Below are 22341 nucleotides of genomic sequence, written 5' to 3' on the forward strand. Positions count from 1 at the left end.
TTACCTTTATGATTAAAAATCCCCCCACCCCCAAGCTCAACCAAATCAGGTGCTGGTGCCACCATCTATAAAACTTAGTGGCACCAGTGCTGCTGCTCTCAAATGTTAGTCTGGAGCCCTGTATAACTTTGAATATCTATTCTATAAGCATATCTGAACCTCTGATTTTGACGCAGCTAAAACCATGCTGTCGTCCTCCACAGCTGTTTTTCCCACCAAGTTTTTGAAAATCTCCAGTCTCCGTTCACACCGTTCTTCAATCAGCTCTCTCTCTCTGGATATACGCTCACTAAAATAGAAAAAAATACAAAACAAAAAAAACAAGGAAAGTGGTCCGGGTCATCGTAAAGCATGACCTGTAATTTGTTATAATTACACATAATTGAGCACGGGAACCTGTGATCTCTGACCTGTAATCTTCCTGCATCTGGGAAATCAGCTCAGAGAATTCTTTTGTAACTTCATCTCGAACACGTGCCTCGAGAGCTAAGTGTTCGGCTTTCTCCTTCCTCAACTGCTGCTGAATCTCCTCTATAAACTGCAGCTGGGCCTTTACAAACAAACAAAACATATTGAAGCGGAAACCCCACTGTTATACAAACATAAAAACATGCAGCAAAAATATAAATATATGCATCAATAATTCTGTACTAGTTAGGTCATAATCGCTTAAAAACCTCTTGTGTGACGCTTATTGAAGTTATGGCTGATTAGGACAAAACCTAAAATTACCATAGATGTGACTTACGGTGTAGGGTGCCAAATCTCACCTCATAAACCTCTTTATCGAGCAGTACAGTCTCTTTCCCTTCTTCCTCAGCATCCAGTATGGTGTCTTGCATTTCACTCCCATCTTCATCCTCCCCTTCCTCAGTGTCAGAATCTTCCTTAACATCCTCAAGGCTTGTATCCCATTGTACCAGTGAGCTGCGTCGCATTTCCCGGCGATCAACGTTGTTGATAATGAATGACACCTCTCTAGCACTCCTTTTCACCACCACTGGAGCACTCTTAGTGGTGAGGACCACCACCTGAAAAACAAGACAGAACTGTCCATAACACAGCTACAAGTAACCATTTAGCACTTTAGCAGAGAATGAATAAAAATAAACATTTTAGCAGTCTAACAAACAAACAAACATGATGGGAAAACAATAAAATTAACCAAAAGTGTACACTGTGTAGAATACAGCCCTTTTAAACGGACAGTTCACCCAAAAATGAAAATTTATCCAAAACCCATAAAACTGTTCATCTTCACAACACAAATATATTTAAGATCATTTTAATGAAACTTGAGATGTCTGTCTCTCCATCTCTATTCCACGGAAATTTGACACTCATTTGAAGTTTATAAACACATCGTAAAAATAATCCATATGAATCAAGTGGCTTAATCCAAGTCTTCTGAAGAAGAGACATGATCGCTTTATATGATGAACAGATTTAATTTAGGCTTTTATTCACATGCACATGTACATAGAGCACATCAAAAATGGTAAACAGAAGCTCAACTGTACAACCATATGGTGTCTCTTTAGAAGACTTGGATTAAACCACTCTATTCATATGGGTTCATCTTACGGTCTCTTCGTGAACTTTTTGAGCCATTAAAGTTTTGGAGTGGACTTTCAATTGAGGGATACAAATCATTCAGGTTTCATTAAAAATTCAAAGATAAACAAAAGTCTCGGGTGGGATGACATGAAGGCGAGTAACTAATGACAGAATTTTCATTTTTGGGAGAACTATTCCTTTAATGAGTGAGGTGCATACATATTAGGATGTTACATACCTTTTGAGCTACAGCAGAGAACTTGAGGACATTGAGTGTCTCATCATACATGGAGGCACACTGGTTAATGTTTACGATCATACAGGCTTTACCCCGGCCCGTAAAGTAGCCCTGCAGATAGTGAGTGAGTTTACTCTCTCTGAATGGAACGTGCTGTCTGAAAGGACAAAATAAGAGTGATTCAAAGACAAAGAAGGAAAATAAGGAAAAAAGGGAAAAGGAAAAAAAGAGAGAGAGAAAAGAGAGACTTGTTTACCTGGCCTGTTGGTTATTTCTGAGTGCATTGATGCATTTTCCCAGGCTGAGCAGAGAGGTGTTGATGTTTCCCGCCTCTTTCAGCCGTTCACCTTTATTTTGTGTCTTAGCACATCGCTCTGATCCGGCCAGATCACACAGCGCCAGCCTGGAACCAGAGTACATTCTTTTACAAACCATTCTGAAACACAACAGAAACACATTGCAGAGAGAGTTTAGATCAGAACACACAGACTCACTCGCTGACTGACTCCACCCTGGGTATTCCCACATCTTCCACTTTTAGGATCCGGACTGAGAATATACTGTGGCTGAAAAATCAAACAAAGAGGGACAAAGTCAAAATGACAGATCCATACAGAATCCACCGCATTAAAACAGATAAGCAACAGGAAGGAATTTGTACCTCCTGCTAGAGAGCAGGTTGAGTTTAGTGCTGGAGATGCTCTGATTCCTTTTGCCCAGTTTCATCACTTTTAAGGCTTCATCAGCACTGCTCACCTGAACCCATTTCAGATCTGGAAAGTTAACAAAAACAATTATGAGCAACAACGCAATCTGCATAGGCTACACAAACAATTTTCTTAACCAGCTGAATCACCCATGGAAATGCTACATTTTTTCTTGTTGCTCTAGCACCAGCACCTGGCCAGTTTTGGCTATTACACATTATTTCCAAATAAAAACCCTGAAATTACTCTAGGGACCCATTCTTCATACATGGATTATTCAGGATTTTACTGTTGGCGACTTGCCATGACCCAGGATTTTTAGGTTCTTCAAAGCTCATCCCGGAGTCGCTGTCATAGCAACAGGTCCGTAAACTCAAAACCTGCTCGGGGGCAGCTTATTTGAAACAGGATTAGATCCACAAATTCGTTTGAAGAACCAAATTAGCCAGAGATCAGTTATCATAATTAGAAGATCTGGCATCTGTCAAATCATCAGATGTATTCTTCGTACCTCGTTTAATGGACCCCAGTACATACAAATTAACTTATAATGCAGTGTCTCACTCCTGTAAGCTCAAACAGTACAGGGCAATAGCAACACCAATGTCATGGGTTGGATTCGTAGGGAATGCATGAACTGCTAAAATGTGAATTTAAGATGCTTTGGATTAAAAAAAAAAAAATGCATAAAAAGGTAAAATGTAAGTGAATAAGCTCCATCTTAATTTATTGAGAGAATAAAAAGTGAATTAATTTACTGACAGGATAAAAAGTAAATTACAGAAGCAGGTGCTCCTTTACCTTTGATGAATGAATTTCCTTTGACGTCTTGACAAAGGCGGAGGTTGGTTCTCCGTGAAGCATTGCTCGCATGCTGTTCTAGCAAGTCGTGGATGTTCTCATTGTAGATCTCGCAGAACGAGACCCAAATAGAAAACTTAGTGTGCATATCCATATCCATAGTCAAACTCCTCTCATTCACTGCAGAGCTTATATCACAGAGAGAGGAACCTTCTATCGAGCAACCAGAAAGTTGTGTCAGCCAGACAAACAATATAAACAGACTTCCAAGCACAACCTTAAAGATGTGGATACTAGCTGGAAAATTCTTTCTTTACCTTCAAGATCAGACTTCGAGCTGTGGCAAGACATATTCTTCTGCGCATCAGTCTAAAAAGAATAATAAAACTAAAGATTCAGTCAAATTAAACACCCCTGTAAAACTAAGGGTGTTAAATTCATTATGACCTTAGTACCTCTTTGAAAAGCTTGAGCAGGTTGCGTTTGCCAGCTGCTTCCTCATTTTGCTGTTCTTTGGTGAGTCTGATGAAATCCCGGCACCTTTGGGGTTTCAGGCACATCTGAGTGAAGATGCGACCATCCAGACTACTGAAGATCATGTTGAGGGAACGGGGCAAGACGCCTGGATCAGTATCTGGACCTAAAACAGGACATTATGCTTGAATTTAAATATTTTACAAAAGTACACATTTTACAAAATATTTTAAATTTAGCATGAAATGGAAATTCACCCTATCTATTCTCTAAAGGCATCTTAAAGATCTTATTGCAAATAATCCATGCATACATTTTTTCACAAACTCACAATTTCTAATTGATTCCAATCAATTAGTCTGCTTAAACCTACCTCCTTTTTTACAGTTGACCACAAGCTTGCATTAAGATCTGCCTCCATCCAATCAACAACCAGATAGAACCAAGTCCTCACCATGTTTTTTTTTTATTTTCGATATGGAAGAAATGATTTGTCGCTACTTGTTCATTTGTGACTTTAAAGGGGACTTATAAGCCCCTTTTACAAGATGTAATATAAGTCTCTAATGTCCCCAGAATGTGTCTGAAGTTTCAGCTCAAAATACAGATCACAGATCATTTATTATAGCTTGTCAAATTTGCCCCCATTTGGGTGTGAGCAAAAACACACCGTTTTTGTGTGTGTCCCTTTAAATGCAAATGAGCTGCTGCTCCCACCTCCCTTTCCAGAAGAGGGCAGAGATTTAACAGCCCGCGCTTCGGTTGTTCAAAAACAACAACACAGCTGGAGGATCTCACACAGCCAAAATGACGATTGTCAGTAACGATGTTCAGTCTTACATTATTCAAACTGGAGTCGGACATTGATGGAGAGACTCAGGAAGAAGTTACAACTTTTAGAATGCGTCTCGACGTTTCTGAACGGTTAGTGGATAAATTTATGTAGTTGCTGTGAGTTGATTTAACTCATCGACTAGCATGTGCCGTCGTGTTAATATCCTATGCAAATCAAGGATTGAATTGACCCTCGTTTGTGAAGCAGTCCTGCGTAAAATGACGGCATGGCAACAACACTCTACTACAACAACTCTTCCTCTTCTTTAAAGCAGCCCAACAAGGCCTAACCCCCTTTGTTGCACGTTCCCAGGTGCAGGGTTTATGTAAATTTTAAGGTTTGTGATGGCACCAACCCGGGGAGAAGCGTTTTAGTCCCTACCAGACGTTTTTTTGTAGTCCTTAAAAAGCGATAAAAGAAAATATCTCCCTTTAATAACTTTGAGTGTTGTAACTTTGCAGATGTTGTTTATGCTCAAACAGCAACAATACATACTAACTAAAGTTAAAAAAGTGAAATCATAATCAAGGACCCCAAGATCATCAACAAAGACCCTATTTTACAAGGTTGTTCTGATTAAAACAGATCTTACTTTATTGTCCTAAATACACATTCCTGGCCTTTACTACTAAACATTTATTAGGTGCACAATAATAAAATCTTTGTAATCTTTCATTAAAATGTAGCAACTTTTGCCATTTTTGGCATTATGTTGATTACAATAGAAAATAATTAGGTCAGTAAATAAAATAAGACAAACAAAATATACAAACCTAAAAATGTGAAGGTCTTCCCAGCATTGGTGACACCGTATGTAAAGACCAGAGAATTTTGTCCCTCTAGCACATTCTTTACAAGATCCTTCACTGTGCCATCAAACATATCCTTCTGTGTAGTGTCTGGACCATAAACCTAAAAAATTAAAAAATACACATTAATACACACATTTATGTGAAGTTATGACCCTGACTCAAGACAGAGCAGTATTTCCAAACAGAGAAGTATTTTATTTCCAAAAACAAATTTGAATATTCAAGTTATAAGGGTTGTCAAAAAACTACTGGCTCACACAATCAATCACTATCTAGACTGTGTGTGTTGATAGGTCTGCTTGCCTTAGAGAACTGGAAACGCTGAGCTGTAACTGGCACTGATTTATCACTAAGCCTGGCAGAGAGAGATGATCGTGGAGCTTTGAGAAGCACAGTCTCTGGAGGCTGAATGGCCACACAGTCCTTCAAAAACACAGACAGAAGGTACACCATATCAAAACATTTCTACGTGAGCGTTTGCATTTTGAGGTGCTTGAAATGTGTGAAATATCCCTGAATGATTTCTTCCTTATTTTCACCTGTGATTCTCCATTTGTAATCTCAGCAGCTGAAAATGGTCTTATTCTAAGGTACACCTTCAAATGTTCCTTCTCAAGGTCAGACGGGTCCTTAAAAAGAAACATAAAGGCTCGATCCATTTCAGTTGAGCATTTCATAAATCATAAAAAGCATACATTTATGAACAAAATTGTTTATAAAGTCATGACCATCTGTCATCTTACCTGGAAAATTGAACAGTCGTTGAACTCTGAGGACAGATTTTTTCTTATATCTTCCACAACTATCATCTCTGGTCTTGCCGCATCACCCTTCAGCCCTGACTCCATCATCCTGCTATAAAGAAACACTTAAGAAGACATGAAATAGTAGGATGAAATAACAGCCTCTGATATACAGACAACAACTTATGTCCACCCTTTTGTCACATCTGATGGTAATAAGACCAGCTGACATTTGAAAGATCCTACTTATTTTTTTTACATTTTCTCAAATATCGTATGTACATTTTAATAGACAATTTACACAACTTACAGATATTTTATAAGTAAATCTGGAAAAAAATCGACACCAAGACCCTCCCAAACTTACAACCTCGGACGTTCATTGTAAAAACAACAAATAAAAACAGGACACCAAAGCATACGAAATAAAACAAGGTAATTTAGTTGACTTACAGGGCTGTCAAAAGATAAAGTGTGTGTTATACTGTTTTTGACTTCGTTGCTGTGTTTTATTTGTGTTGTCTCATCTCCCAAACTGTCGCGCGTACTTATTTTCAAATTCCACCAATCGGATAAGCGAGAGAAACAGCAAAGGCTGCTGGGAGCGCGTGCTCGTGCACGTCATAGTGGCGCTATAAATGCGCAGAAGTTGGATTTGTGCGCGCATTTTGGCAATGTGCGCATTTCTCAAAATAAAATTGTTGATCATTGTACGCTGTTGTTTTGTTTGGTTTTCGAGTAGTTTTTAAATTTTTTATGTTGTATTTTCGCTTTTAAAGTGTAATTCGTTAATCGTTAAGGTGGAAACAGATGCTTTTTTATTCATGCAATAAATATTTAAATTCAAAATACAATAGAATTAAAAAGATAATAAGAGATCAATTTTCAAGACAGAACTGAAGCTAAAAGAACAAGAAAAAAGGACTGGGTACCCAAACGTTGATGAAAACATTAAGAATGCCAATTCTTTAAATGTATTAATGTAAAACTTCCTAATAAATTAGTTTATGCCTAAATTATCCACATTTTTGTCATTAACATAAAAACCAAAAATGTTTCATGTTATTTTTAAATGTTTGTATTAAAAAAGGTGGAAACACATGGTGACACATACCAAAACACTTTATTCACATATGATTAAAACTATTCACAATTACATTTAAGTGCAAGAATTACAAAACACATTTAGCTATGCACAATTCATAAGGGATGCCCATGTACCCAATACCAAATCTTTCACAAATCCAGTCCAAAATTACAAATCAACTACAATAATAATATCCATCATAATAAACATTCTCAGACCAGCATTCACATTCTGTTCCATTTCTGAATACTTATAGTTCGGTCTCTAGTCTGTCTAGACATTTTCCCAGTAGATCAAACCGTCATGGACATTTTTCAAAAGTTTAGAAAAGAAATTAAAATAATATGTTCATGTCTTGTGTCACTCCCTCAAGGTTCTTTTTCTCTCAAAATCATGCAAGACAAGTGAGAAAACAATATTTACAAATAACCTCATCAATATTTCGGACGCTCTATCGCCAGCAATTAGCGTCATCATTATGTAAATTGAAAAGTACTGTTCAGTTTTTAATGTTTCACATGAAAGAAAGAAAGAAAGAAAGAACATTCAAAACAAAAGTTGTACATTTGGCTTTGGTGCTTCCTCTTCATTAAAGTTATTCAGGATGTTTTTCACACCTTTTTGCCATGAAAGCAGAGTCTCCATTGGTGTCTTTCCATCCTGTAAATGACAGAAAATTTTAGGATATATCCATTAAAAATATACCTATTCAAACAGATATACTTGTACAACTAAGACTTCAAAGGAACACAGTATTAGACAACTCCTTCATTGTTCTTTCATTATTTTCACTGTCATCTTTTTTTGCATATCTTGCTTCTTAAATTTGATTTTGTGGGGAGTCAGCATTAGGGAATTAAACATCATCCTGTAGTGACTCAACCTGTCTCTAGAGGGCACTGTGTGAACTCATACAGTAAGCATTGTATGTACCCTGATTGAACTTACATTGTTTTTGGCATTTAGACTGGCTCCATACATCATCAGCAGTTTTATCATTTTAAATCTATTTATCCTCACTGCGTCGTGCATTGGTGTGTCTCCGTCCTACACAAACACAATACATTAGCATTAGAGAAGAAAGCAACATGTTGGACACTGCATTACTACTACTACTAATAATAATATTAATATTTAAAATGATTAAAAAAAAAGTAAAAATAGTATAAAAACAAAATAGTCACTTTTCCTCAAGGCCATAGTGTCATGTTAACATTATATATTACAATTTCCATATTAAAGTGCCCCTAATATGCTATTTTAAATGTTCCTAATTTTGTTTTGGAGATCTTCTACAATAGGTTTACATGCATCCAAGGTAAAATAATAATAATAATAATAATAATAATAATAATAATAATAATAATTGAAGGGTTGGATTCTGGAATCCACTGCCGCGTCAATACATATCTTTTGAGTGATTTATAATCAAGTTATTAATTAACATTTATCTTTCTAAATATCAAATTATTTGAATGACTTAACAACTTATGTTAAAGTATTTATTTTCCTTTTCATCTTCAAACACTAGAGAATAATGATGAATATTGTCTGTAGCTCTCACTGAGAGAAAAGTACAACTTATCAATATGTTTTGGGAATCTTTCCTGTTTATAGTTAAAGCCTGGGCCAACTTCAACCTTGAAGAAGCTGTGAATCCTGTGTATCTTTGTATGTGTGCTAAGTGTTCTGTACAGGTCCTTTATTGGTACTGGTGGACAACTGGCGCACTGCTTGAGACCTGCAGATGCCTTTTCATGACTTAACAGGACATCCTGTGCCTAAGTTCAGGGTTCGATTGTCAGCATCGTGATGGATGGAGATATGCTTCTGACTATCTGTCAATGTGTGGAAGATTACTAATTTTGTCTATTTTTCTTAGAATCATTTAACCTGAAGTAATGACATAGTTAGTGGACTCTGTTAAAGTATAATTGTTGTGGAAATGTGACTCGTTTCAGCACTTCAGAATCGATTCTTTCTTTTAGGAGACAGTAACTTTATTTGTTATGCACTTTGATCTTTAAAACTTTGCAGACCTTTTACGTTCACAAAAAGCTAGTTTACACACTTGCATGAAAGGTAGGTTAATATTCGAATAAGCATAATAGTGGCACTTCTAAATGTTATGGAAAAATATTTGAATAATGTGCAAAAACACTGCTTCTTACCCTGTCTTTAGCATTTACATCAGCTCCACAGTGAATGAGACGCTCAGCACACTCGTAATGTCCAGTCCGAACTGCAACATGGAGGGGAGTGCTGCATAGCTGAAGATATACAACAAGAGTTTTAGTCAGTGTTCATGGTGCTAAGAGTCCAAACTACAGTGCCATCCTTAGAGGCACATTGAAAACTTTAAGCACAAGAATAATAAATAATGCTTTATCATTGTTTTCTGCAGAAACTTGCAAAGCATTAGAATGATTTGTGAGTGTTATTATCACTGTCCAAAGACCATCTGGTGTCATATGCTCACAGGAGCTTTATATCTACCTTGTCTCTAGCATTGAATTTGGCTCCTTTATTGAGAAGCAGCTCCAGGGCAGGCAGGCTTCCACCTCTACAGGCCCAGTGCACAGCTGAGGCATCCAGCTATGAACATACAATAAAAAATTGCATCTCAGAATTATAATATGATATATATACAGTATATATATATATATATATATATATATATATATATATATATATATATAGATAGATAGATAGATAGATAGATAGATAAAATAGATAGATAGATGGATAGATAGATCGATAAAATAAATGTGAGATAATAATCTTGTAGCTCTGGTGTAACAGTCACATCAGCCATCTGTGCTACCTTGTCTTTTTGATCCATGGATGCTCCACTCTCCAGGAGCTTCTGCATGATCTCTGTGTGACCTTGTGCACTGGCTTTATGCAGAGCTGAGCGCTTAAACTGAAAGAGAGAACAAGTGAGAGTCAGTGTTGTAACTAAAAACAAAACTAAACTGAAATAAAGAGGAAAAAAATATAAATATTAGGTTAAAAAACTAACTGTAATAAAATAAGTTAAAGTACTAAAATTACTAAATGAAAATAAGTGAAAGCTATACACCGATCAGGCATAACATTATGACCACCTTCCTAATATTGTGTTGGTCCCTCTTTTGCTGCCAGAACAGCCCTGACCTGTCGAGGCATGGACCCCTGAAGGTGTGCTGTGGTATCTGGCACCAAAATATTAGCAGCAGATCCTTTAAGTCCTGTAAGTTGCGAGGTGGGGCCTCCATGGATCAGACTGTTCAGCACATCCCACAGATGCTTGATTGGATTGAGATCTGGGGAATTTGGTGGCCAAGTCAACACCTCAAACTCGTTGTCGTGCTCCTCAAACCATTCCTGAACCATTTTTGCTTTGTGGCAAGAGGCCACAGCTACCAGGGAATACTGTTTTTCATGAAAGGGTGTACATGGTCTGCAACAATGCTTAGGTAGGTGGTACGTGTCAAAGTAACATCCACATGGGTGGCAGGACCCAAGGTTTCCCAGCAGAACATTGCCCAAAACATCACACTGCCTTCTTGCCTTCTTCCCATAGTGCATCCTGGTGCCATGTGTTCCCCAGGTAGGCAACGCAAACGCACCCGGCCATCCACGTGATGTAAAAGAAAACGTGATTCTTCAGACCAGGCTACCTTCTTCCATTGCTCCGTGGTCCAGCTCTGATGCTCACGTGCCCACTGTTGGCGCTTTCGGCAGTGGATAGGGGTCAGCATGGGCACCCAGGCGGCTATGCAGCCTCATACGCAACAAACTGAGATGCACTGTGTATTCTGACACCTTTCTATCAGAACCAGCATTAACTTCTTGAGCAATTTGAGCTACAGTAGCTCATCTGTTGGATTGGACCACTCGGGCCAGCCTTCGCTCCCCACGTGCATCAATGAGCCTTGGCTGCCCATGACTCTGTCGCCCGTTCACCACTGTTCCTTTCTTGGACCACCTTTGATAGATACTGACCACTGCAGACCGGGAACACCCCACAAGAGCTGCAGTTTTGGAGATGCTCTGACCCAGTCGTCTAGCCATCACAATTTGGCCCTTGTCAAACTCGCTCAAATCCTTACGCTTGCCCATTTTTCCTGCTTCTAACACATCGACTTTGAGGACAAAATGTTCACTTGCTTCCTAATATAACCCACTCACTAACAGGTGCCGTGATGAAGAGATAATCAGTGTTATTCACTTCACCTGTCAGTGGTCATAATGTTATGCCTGATCGGTGTATATACCTTATAAAAATGACAAGAGCATACAACAAAATTACTATAATGTAAAATAAAATGAAAACAGAAAATATAAAAATAATAGGTAATTTAAAACATTAATAAAGACTATAATAATATATAAATAATACTAAAATAACACTTGTGAGGGTTTAATGTGTACTGGAACACGCAGCACAAGGCGAAGGAAAGTGTGAGATGTGTGTGTGCGTGTTTTTGTGTTACACACTCACATGATCGCAGGCATTGGGGTCTCCACCATCTGATAAATATTTCTCAACAACAGGTAGTTTATTCTCTGCGACAGCCTTTAGGAACAAAGCTTGGTCCACTGTCTCAGGCTGAAAAATGTTATGCCACTAATTAAATCTAAAATCTGTATATTTTAGGGGTTTAAAAATGATATAGCAGTATTATTGAAAGAGTTCCTTACCAGGATATCAGGCTCTGGCTGTTTTTTTGGCACTTGAATCTTCCTTTCCTTCCTCCTCTTCCTCAACTCCAAAATGTTAAAGAGGTCTTCTACAGTTTCTAGTTTTAACTGTCCTGACCGATCAACCTAAGAAAAATTAAAAGTTTTTTCATTATGCCACTGTGCGAAAATGTTAAGCTATGTTCACTTTTATCAAGTTGTATTCATTCTTACATTGAGTTTGAGTTTCTCTTCGCTCAGTTTGATGTCATTCAGGGTGGTGTCATTCAGGTCCTGTTGTGTCTGAAGACCATCCTGTTTCTCCTGAATGATGCTGGTCTCATATTCCCCTGCAGCAAACACCGCTGCACAGGCACCTTCTGCCACCTTTCCCTCGCATCTCTTCCCGGTGACCTGTGATTGGATGTGACACCCATCAGTCTTGGATTTCATATGCGTATGAATGGAAGTCAATGACGCACAAGCATCTGTGGTCTAGTGTGACCAAAGCTTTTACACACTCAGTTTCATGGATTGAACAGCTTCCAGAGAAAGAACAAGTGTGTAGTTTAAAGTAGATATAGTTTAATTTAGTGATTGTGTGGTCGGGGTGGAGGGAGTGTTCAGCTGTTTTGAGAACCTAAAAAAATAATTACACATGTTTCTGTTGTTTAAAATAGGAAGACAGGCCTGTGCAGTTGGGGTATTCTAGACATCCTGGATCCATCTTAATCACTGACAGATATTTAATAACACCACATCACTCCCTTCCCTATCATCACACTCATTTTTTCTTTTCTCTGCCTTTCCATTCTCTTATTTTCTTTAATGTACTTTTTGTTTCTTATATTCTTTATTTCTTTACTTCCTCTAAAGAATAAGCACAAACATTTCCTTTTCTCTATCTCTCTTATTTTTCTTTTATTCTCTTTCTTTCATTCTCTTGTGTTCTTTCTAAAATGTAATTTATTTTTATATTCTTAATTTCTTTCAACAATACAGTTGTATGTTATAATTTTAGCATTTCATATATATTTAGGTTTTTAAGATAACATTTTTTCATCTTCAGCTGTATAGTTTTAATGATAATGTTAACAATTACAACACTGAACATGAGTTTCTTTTGTCTTTCCTACAAGAATATGTAAGCATAAACAAAGCTTTAACTTTTATGTTGTGTGTGAGCTTTTTTTCTTTAAGAATATGACACATATTTGCATTGGATTTTTGCATGTTTCTTTTGCAAAATAAATTCTATCTATAAATCTTAGTTTATAACATAAATAAATGCATGGCTGCAAGTTAAAAATTGTAAAATAAATTGATTTAATTAAAGCTTTTAAGTAGCAAATATTATTTTGCTGAGTTCTGTTGACATAATAATGTTGATCATTATATTAAATTAATATTGTGTGTAATTTTAAGTCAAATTTCTGCTTTAACAGTATTTTTTAAAGATTTTTTTTATTTTTTAAATTTTTGAAATTGAATTATTGACTCATTAACTTAATGAAATTGTCTTGATAACTTTGCACAGGACTGGATAAGGTGTTGAATAAATTCAATAAATAATAAATGTTCAATAAATGTTGATTAAGTGTTATGTTATTTTATTTGTTGTTGTTTTTTACTAAAGGAAAGACCTGTTAGGGTTTAATGCTCTTATGTTTGACATTTAAAAGAGTTTCTGTAATGTAGTTTTTGTGGTTACCATTGTGCTGAAGAGTAGACTACATAAAGGTAAACACAACATTGACTCTATAAGCAATGACTTGCCAGTGACAAGTAATAGTCTATCTTAATTATTTATTAAATATGCATGCTAAATAAATTACTGTACATTACGTATGTGCTATAATAGCTGTAGATTTTAACTAAAATAGACTTAAATTAATCAAGTCAGTAAGTCAAGTAGCTGGAGCAATTTAATTTTCTGTGTAATCATAAAAAATTGTGTTCATGTTACAAATTATTAAGTTATTCTAACTCAGTATAGTTTGTTGATTGAACTTAATTTAATTCACAAATCCAAAAAAAGAAAATCATGCAAACGGATGCGCTTTTTTGTTGAGCCAACACATTTTTTTTTTTTTTTTGAGTGTGTCAACATTAAGATAAGAAAGCGCTGCATGCATCACCACAGAACTTACCAGCTCTTCAACACGCAGCAGTCCCATGTCTGTGATCTGGAGTTTGTGTCTTCAGTTCTCAGTTGTGAATTATTGCTCTAAGGCTGTCAGTGGTGAACGATGTAGTTCTCTTTGCGGTTAATTATGTAGTTCTCTTTGTGGTTAATTAGAGTCCCAAAGCGATCGGTGTCCTGCTCAGCTCCCTGGTGGTCTGTGCATATCCTCTCCATCACCTCCCATATATATGGTTTCAGACTCTGGCGCGGACCATAAAAAAAAAAGTTAGATCATATTCCTTACTTTCCCTTCCCCTCTTTCACCGCCCACAAAATTCCAATGGCGCGAGACACCTTCATTCATCCTTCTCGAACCTCTACTGAATCTCGCCGCGAACGATGACTGCACGAGCAAGGAACGCGCGGCTTCCGTTCTGGTATGGACGGCGCGCACGCTTACCAGTAGCTCCAGACTCACAGGCCTGACCTGCGACCACTGACACGCGGGTGGGCAACAGGTGCACGACGGCATGACTGCATAGTCTATTCCGCGCGTGAGAAAAGCAATAAAGAAGTGTGACGTGGCCTTTTTGTCAATTATAGTAGGCTAAGGGAGACTAGTTGTTGTTACACTTTTCAGGGCTGCTGCTCCAATGAATATTTCTCAGGGCAGGTCTATATTTTTTAAATCCACACCTGTTAATGCGCATATACACTAAAATCTTGCCGAAAAAGCTTCTTATTTCCATTGGTATTTTCCCGAATAAAAAGACATATAGTTCACTGGGACATGATGTAACACTACAATGGGGTAAGTTGTCACAAATGGTAACCTACCATTACACAGTTTACTGTATAGGCTTTTCAGTTAAATTTAAAGATTAAAAAATAAAACAATTACAAAAACATAGAAAAGATAACATATATAATCTTTTTAGTCAAGATAATATGTAAATATATAGAGTATGACAACAATGCAATGTGACAAGTAGCCCCAGTCACCCCCATAGAACAGCAGACCTATAGTAGTCTACAGTATAGTATGCTATACAATTCATTTGTATGTTTGTTCATGAGGATTACATTTATATTCAAGGGCATTTATTTATTCTTGTACTCTCTGTTTTCACATAAGCTCATTTTTAGTGTTTAAGTCACCATGCACCCTTTTGCAATTAAGAGCTGTTAACACTCTATATTTTATGGCTGTTTTAGTTCAAGCCTCCATTGTAACAAATTTTCAAAAATAACGTACCAGTCTGTGAAGTTGTGCAAGTCTGGCCTGAGCATGACAGGTATGGAATGTCTGAACTTCCTTTCACATGACAATACTGTCTGATGACAGTCAGTAACATAGGCTTTTAATAGCCTCACGGTAATGACAGAGTGACATCTTTGAGACAACTTTTCACCTCTTACGGACAGAGACCGATATGTACAGATAAATCTGAGCTGATGTCATCCGTTAACAGCTGTGTTTTTGCAGGTGCATATATCTGCAAAGTGCTCATGCCCTTCAGCCACAAGCTGAGCAGGTGTAGAATTGCAAGTGTGATCACTCATACGATCAGTGATACATCTGAAGTTTACTGTAAAGAGTGAGGAGCTCAAACAGTCCATCTGTCATAAATCAAAACCAATCGCAAGATGCTTTGCAATGGTGTTTTCCTTAAAAGGAGACACTGACACCATGCAGGCCACTGTCTAGACCTACAGGCTATCTGAAAGACACCAAAGGTCATGACTCAAGTTGAAGAAAGAGTGACTAATGAGAGAAGCTTTCAGTTTGAAGTGTCTTGCTCAAGAGCAAGGCTGGATTGCCATTTGTGAGGATCAAACCTTCAATCTTCTTATCAATCTCAATCTTTAAAAAATCAGGCACTTCCAGATCAGTTCTGATGTGATTAAACTGAATAAATACCATAGGTTCTACAGTTATTATTATTTAGTTATTACAATTATTATATATATATCTGTATGCTATTTATAGATCTGTATGCCTTATCACTAGGTGGCGATAGTAGGGGTGTAATGGTACGGAGGTGACGGTTCAGTGCTGACAGTCAGACAATAGCTGCGTCTCATTCCGGAAGCTGCGTCCTCCGGATGTTGCATTTGAAGGCTGCATACGTCATCAAGGATGTCTTATTTAAAGGGTTAGTTCACCCCAAAATTAAAATTCTATCATTAATTACTCACCCTCAGTATTGGCCGCCTTTGATCACGTGAGCAGCACGATGCATTCATGTGATGCTAACGCAGGAGCCGGACAATAATGAGTCGGCGTTCTGACGTAGAACCTGGAAGCGCTTAATGTAAAGAGCGTATGAGAATGACAGAAGAGAAGATATTGTTGAATAAAGTCGTTATTTTTGTTTTGTTTTTTCACACAAAAAATATTCTCGTCGCTTCACAAAATTAAGGTTGAACCACTGCGGTCACGTCGATGTTATCTTTACTACCTTTCTAGACCTTGAAAGTGGTGGTTATATTGCTGTCTATAGACGAGTCATATAGGCTACCTCTAGGATTTCATCAAAAATATCTTAATTTGTGTTTCGAAGATGAAAGAAGGTCTTACAGGTGTGGAACGACATGAGGTTGAGTAATTAATGACAGAATTTTCATTTTTGGGTGAGCTAACCCTTTAAGAAATGTAACCGTAATAAAATTGACTGTTGTGAGTCAAATGCAACCTCCGGAGAATGCAGCCTTCGAAATGAGACGCAGCTAATGAATACACTACAATCAAAGGCGATCCACACTCCAATCCAGAAGGGGGCGCACGCGTTAATGCAATGCTGTTTGCTAAACACCACAACCGGAAAAAAAGCAGAAGAATAACAGACAATCTATATACCAACCCAAAACTAAGGCTGCGTTCCAGTTCATTTTTTTATTCTCTTCCCTCGTTAACTTCCCTCAGTCTCGTTGACTCAGATTTACGTCATTGCTTACGTTGCATGAGTGCCCACTACTGGCGGAACTCATGCAATGGGCTGAATTGGAACGTTCTAAGCCCTTGATCACTTGGAATCTATGGAGTTGATTTATTAATTTTTTTTTTTTCCTTACGAAACTGTTTAATGCAGCATTCTATATGTATATAGGTGTGTTTGGGTTGTTTTAGATATTTAAAAAAAATTTATATAGTTGTTTGTGGTGGGGTAAACGCGATATGCAGTGACATCACAATTGTGTTGCATTGTGGTATATGGAGCTGCCTGAAGTGTACATATGAAGAAGGGTCTGTCCATGTAATCTTCCCTCGTCCACTTCACGAAGTGGAACACGCTTCAAAATGGCGGCAGGGATTCCCCCGAGGGGAAGTGCTTAGGGAAGTTCGAGAGTGCGTGTCTAAAAGTGGAGTGGAACGCAGCCAAGGATTGCGATTCACCATTGACGAGTTCAGATGGCACACAGGAGCTTACTTGTAGCCTATATGCTGAGTTTCAATTAACTTTTTGTGACACGCTCCACTAACTTCACAGAAAGGAAACTGGGACGGCAGAAAGTGGCATCCTTTTTGTTTTCTTTATTTTACAAAAGCACAATGTTTTGTTTTTATTGCGAGTGTAGAGTGTACAATTATGTCTTTTTCTTATTTCTATGACCATAAATTAGTATTTTAAGTTGTTTCCACTGTTAATGAGACCAAATCATTTGGCATTGTGCCGAATTGTGTTGTGGAAGTCTCCCTACTACAGTCCCGTGATGAAATATGAGTGTCTTGGAAATAGGAAGCCTCAGGTGCCATTTCACTCTGTCTCCTCATGGAAAGGTGAAGTAGGCTTTTTTCACCTTCTCGCTCATCTTTCCGTGATTTCTTGAAAAAGCGTAACCTTTTCAACATTTTGTGCATCCGCCATTGTCACCGCATTTTAATGAACTGTCACGCACAAAGAAAACTAATCTCTGCACAAGTTTTATTTTTAATTATTCTATTTATTTTGTACTTTTATAGCACAAGAGATGCTTTTTAGTTTTGTAGCTGCTTGTGACCAAATACCTTTTGTTTGTTTTTTTATCAGCCCTACAAAAAAAATATGACCTATGCAAGAGTGAATTCTGTTTACTTCTTAGTGCTTAATACACTAAAGAAGGCTGTACTGTACCAACTACCTCAGGGGGGACTAAATGCCGTTAGGTGGAACAAACTGTAATTTGCACTACTGTCTGCTCAAAATAAATGAAAAGGAATCTAGCATTGGGGATTTGTTGCTTTTTCCTGTTGTACCGTACTCATTTTGAACCGTGACCCCAAAACCGAGGTATGCACCGAACTGTGACTTCTGTGTAACATTACACCCCTAGGCAATAGTGAAGCTTAAAAGGGAGGAAAGTGAAGTAGAAGAAGAGCAGTACTAGTGACGACATCAGCAATTTCCTAGGGGGTCTGATGACATCCCAAATGGCTGTTTCATTGTAGGGGGGCGTAACTTGAGGTAGGGGACGTAATTAATAGGGGAGTGGTTTGTAGTACTGTGGGACGCAGTCATACACACTTAAAGGAAATACCAGTTTGCGATATAAAGCAGCTATAGCTTTCCTATTAGTACTAAACTGAATAATAGATACACAGTTTTTTTTGTTTTTGAAAGCTACAGAGAAAATTGGTGTTTTGCTGGAAAATTTACATTTATATATGTCAAATTAAGAAAGGTTACATAGTATATCTCTACTATAAAATGACATATAAACCAGCTTTTATACATTTTTCCCCCCTTTAAAAATGCCTAGTGGCAGTAGCTAATATATTTTATAATATAATGTATATTAACAACAATCAATTAAGTAACATATAGTTGAGCCTGGTCTGAACAGTAGAGAGGAAAGTCACGTGTGGGCCTAAGATCAGTTTTAGCTCTCTATGGGGTGTGGAACTTTTGGACAGGGTGCAGCAGTAGCCTTGCTGATGGGCATTAAGTCAGCCTGGATATAGAGGAGTACTCCCACCTCACTTGAGACAGCAACCCCCAAATATGACACTTATGCCTATTAATAGTAGTATAAATCAAGTGGTGGTGTTAAACTCTTTTATGGGACAGCTGTTTATGTAAAAAAAAAAAAAAAAAAACTCTTTAACGATAACTCTGGTAGCCAATAAGTATATCCTCCTGTTCCATCAGATGTAAACAATATCCTGCATTTCAGCATTTTTGACCATCTCCAAATGCTGCAATTGTTAAAAAACAAACAAACAAAAAACATAATTTTCTCTGATATTCAGAATGAAATTCAGACTGCATGAAAAAGCATTAATTTTTAAATTGACTCCAGCCCCTCACAGTGCTTTCCATGCTTAACTGCTCATTGAACGATATCTGTCAATCTGTCAATGTAGGTGGTATAACGGTTCACCCCACGTGTTTTCATACACAATTGTGCATGTGTGTCTGTATATTGACAGTTGTGAGGTTTAGTTAATTATAGCTATTGGCTTGGTGGGTGTCTCTAATAGGGGTTATTTACGGGGTGTTACCAAGTGTATATGTGTCAGTATCACTGAAGGCTTAGGGATTCTGAGCTCTAACCCACTAACCTTGGCAAATGGCTTCTCTGGCAAGTGATTGCATATGTGCAGCACATGCAACAGCTGCCTTAGCTATTATTGATATAGTGATTATTTTAATTTTGTGGATCCAAACAGGCACTACACCAGAATAACTGCTATCCTCAGAGTTTAGATTAGCAGGATGTACACAAACAGCCCACCCTTCCCTGCCCACATGCATACATACATACATAAAGTAGAGTATTTAATAATCATGAAGAAACATGCATGCATGGGTTAAATAAACACAACAAGAAAATAACACATTGTGTTCTGTTAAAAAATCAGTTTCCAATACAAATGGTTATTTGGAATTCTTATTTTATCCTAGAACTGAAAACCAGGCTGGGTGGGGGGCAGCCCAGGCCATACTGCGACAGGGACAGCAGAGCAAATCAAACAAGAATGTTGGAATCATGTTCTCACAATGGCAGAGGCTTGGAATGCTACAAGGATTCGGAAGTGCTGTGAAGTTTTGGGAATGGTGAGGGGATTAAGGATTCTATGTCCTCAGCTGTGGCCATATGGCTCATGTGTTGTTTTAAGATAATTTATCTTCTTGGTTTGCATGACAGCTCACATGTGAATCACTTGATCCCTCAATGTGTCCACAACAAATATATTTCCTCAACACCTGACCATTCCAAGAGCACCCGGGAAGGTTCTATGACAACATTTTTCTCTGCTGATTTACATCTATTGGAATGCTTCCACATTTAGGTCTTAGTGATGAATATGCACAGTATGTTCAAACAATACAAAAAACCCTTTTGAGTCTCAAATACTAAGAAATGCAATTTTCTTGAAACTTCATAAAAAAAACCATGTCAGACCAACAGAATTCCCCCAGATATTGTCCTAAAATGTTAAGAGTTTGTGAGTTCCCAGAATGCATTGCAGCATGAAGAAATTATGATTACTGTTATAGATTTATTGTTCGGCTGTTTGCTGACTTCATTTTAAAAACATTATTGCTATTTTGTCACTATTGTTAGTTATTTGTTGTGTTGTTGTGATGTAAAGAGCTCATCTTTTTACATTCTTGAGTTTTGTGTCAAGTGTTAAGTCCAACAATATGTTCAACGATTTAAAATTCTATCTGGATATTTTTGCTTTGTAGTATGATTGTCCCTTTACAAACAATAGCATAGTTCATATACACAGCTATCAAAACAATAAATTAATTTGTTGTTACTAAATGAAAATTTACAGAACAAGGAATTTGTTGTTGTCTTGATGAATTCATTGGCTGAATGAGGCATTTTACATTTGGTGAACAAGCAGTAACACAAGTAGTGCAATAGTACAATTATTTAAGTTCAGAGAACTTAAATCTAAACGCATCAAGTTGTCTTGATTTTTAAGCTTTCTCAACCATTTTTTTTTTACAGTGTGAGGTATTATGGCAACAGCACATTAATGAATTAAGGCAAAGACATGCATCAACAACCTGATCTCGTTAGAAGTCGTAACGATTTTATGAGGTTGTGATTTCATATGAATTTGTTCGATGTGATTCATACGGAAACATATGTTGAAAAAAAAAAACATTAGCATAAACCTAACTATCAGTGGGGTGATAAGCAGATTATATGAAAATGTATAAATGAAACTACGAATCAGCCACCAATTTTCCAAAGCGTAAGTTACAAAGTTACGCTAACGCTGTAAGTTACATAGTTACAAACTGCCATGAGATCGTGTTGTGACAATGGGGTCCTCCCACTAAATCGGGTCTCCATCAACTATTAGTTAATAGTTATACCAAGTACACACATTATTATAAAATACTGTATGTATACTTTTAATGAGAATAATGGTTCCAAGATTAAGCTCACCTCAAACTAAAGAGGCAAAAATAAAAATCAAGTAAATGCTGGAGGTGAATTTAGCCACATGGCTGTGTTTCCCAAAAGCATAACCTTAAGTGGATCGTAGAACCATCACTGTTGCCACCAATGGTCTGTACGATCAACTTAGCTCATGATGCTTTTGAGAAACGCAGCCCATGTCACGGTTGGTGTAGTATTCAACGCACGACGAAGGAGATATCTTCAATAACATTTAATGGAATACTAGGAACAGAAAAATCACCAAGAAATTATACCACATACACCATGTAATTAAAACAATACAGGACAAAGACTGGACTGAAACTGAAGGCTTACACAGCAAACAAGGAGTTAACGAGACTAAATTAACAAGACACACCTGAACTGAAGACACTAATTAATCAGTAACCAAGGAGACAAACAGGCAGGCACACAAGGTGAAGTGAAACAATTAACAAACTAGAACAGGGAAAAGACAGGGGAAAAGCATGAAAACAAATCAAAAACAAACTCAAAACATGACAGCTCAGGTCCATTTGATGGCGATATGACATTTTAGAAGTGTTTGGTTTTTTCGTAAGGTTTCTGAGACTCCACATGGATTATCTGATGCTCTGTGTGTCTCTAAACTCTTAACCAGCTACAAAGGCTATAGGGAAAAGGGATTGTGTGTGCGCCTACAGCAGACATCTGAGAATGCAGTCATGCACTGGTATGAACATTTGGTTTTGAAATTTAAGATTTTATTTTTATGACCTTTCTTGCAGCTGTTGAAGTATTATAAATTACATGGACACACATACGTTTCTTTATGGCCCTGTATTCTGTTTCCCTTCTTTGTGCCAAATTTGATCACTCTTTTACATAAAGTTATAATGTAATCACCTGGTACGCAGGTTCTTCCCACAGCT

The 22341-nt window shown here is 37.4% G+C and overlaps 2 protein-coding genes across 5 annotated transcripts in view; both read right to left on the bottom strand.

Annotated features, from left to right (window-relative positions):
- Positions 1–6787, bottom strand: part of kif20ba (kinesin family member 20Ba) — a 31220-nt gene extending 24433 nt beyond the window's left edge. For 3 of the 4 annotated variants that reach the window (XM_051868782.1, XM_051868781.1, XM_051868779.1), the window contains exons 1-15: positions 6621–6787; positions 6168–6292; positions 5964–6053; positions 5728–5847; positions 5386–5524; positions 3759–3943; positions 3621–3672; positions 3304–3516; positions 2457–2568; positions 2290–2361; positions 2052–2198; positions 1796–1952; positions 771–1031; positions 411–550; positions 160–289 (exon numbers count right to left, since the gene is read on the bottom strand). In XM_051868782.1, the coding sequence (XP_051724742.1) occupies positions 160–289; positions 411–550; positions 771–1031; positions 1796–1952; positions 2052–2198; positions 2290–2361; positions 2457–2568; positions 3304–3516; positions 3621–3672; positions 3759–3943; positions 5386–5524; positions 5728–5847; positions 5964–6053; positions 6168–6275 (1926 nt within the window). In that variant the 5' untranslated portion in view covers positions 6276–6292; positions 6621–6787. The remainder of the gene's footprint in view (positions 1–159; positions 290–410; positions 551–770; positions 1032–1795; positions 1953–2051; positions 2199–2289; positions 2362–2456; positions 2569–3303; positions 3517–3620; positions 3673–3758; positions 3944–5385; positions 5525–5727; positions 5848–5963; positions 6054–6167; positions 6293–6620) is intronic. The other variant, XM_051868780.1, reaches the window with a different exon arrangement.
- Positions 6788–7293: 506 nt separating this feature from the next.
- On the bottom strand, positions 7294–14421 carry ankrd1a (ankyrin repeat domain 1a (cardiac muscle)). Its single transcript, XM_051868391.1, has 9 exons — positions 14070–14421; positions 12154–12333; positions 11941–12066; positions 11741–11848; positions 10079–10177; positions 9751–9849; positions 9426–9524; positions 8203–8301; positions 7294–7914 (listed from the first exon to the last, which is right to left on the bottom strand). The coding sequence occupies exons 1-9, from the start codon at positions 14094–14096 to the stop codon at positions 7801–7803; spliced, it is 951 nt and encodes a 316-aa protein (XP_051724351.1). The 5' UTR covers positions 14097–14421; the 3' UTR covers positions 7294–7800.
- Positions 14422–22341: the final 7920 nt, after the last annotated feature.

Source organism: Ctenopharyngodon idella, chromosome 17 (assembly GCF_019924925.1).
Source record: "Ctenopharyngodon idella isolate HZGC_01 chromosome 17, HZGC01, whole genome shotgun sequence".
Taxonomy (NCBI): domain Eukaryota; kingdom Metazoa; phylum Chordata; class Actinopteri; order Cypriniformes; family Xenocyprididae; genus Ctenopharyngodon; species Ctenopharyngodon idella.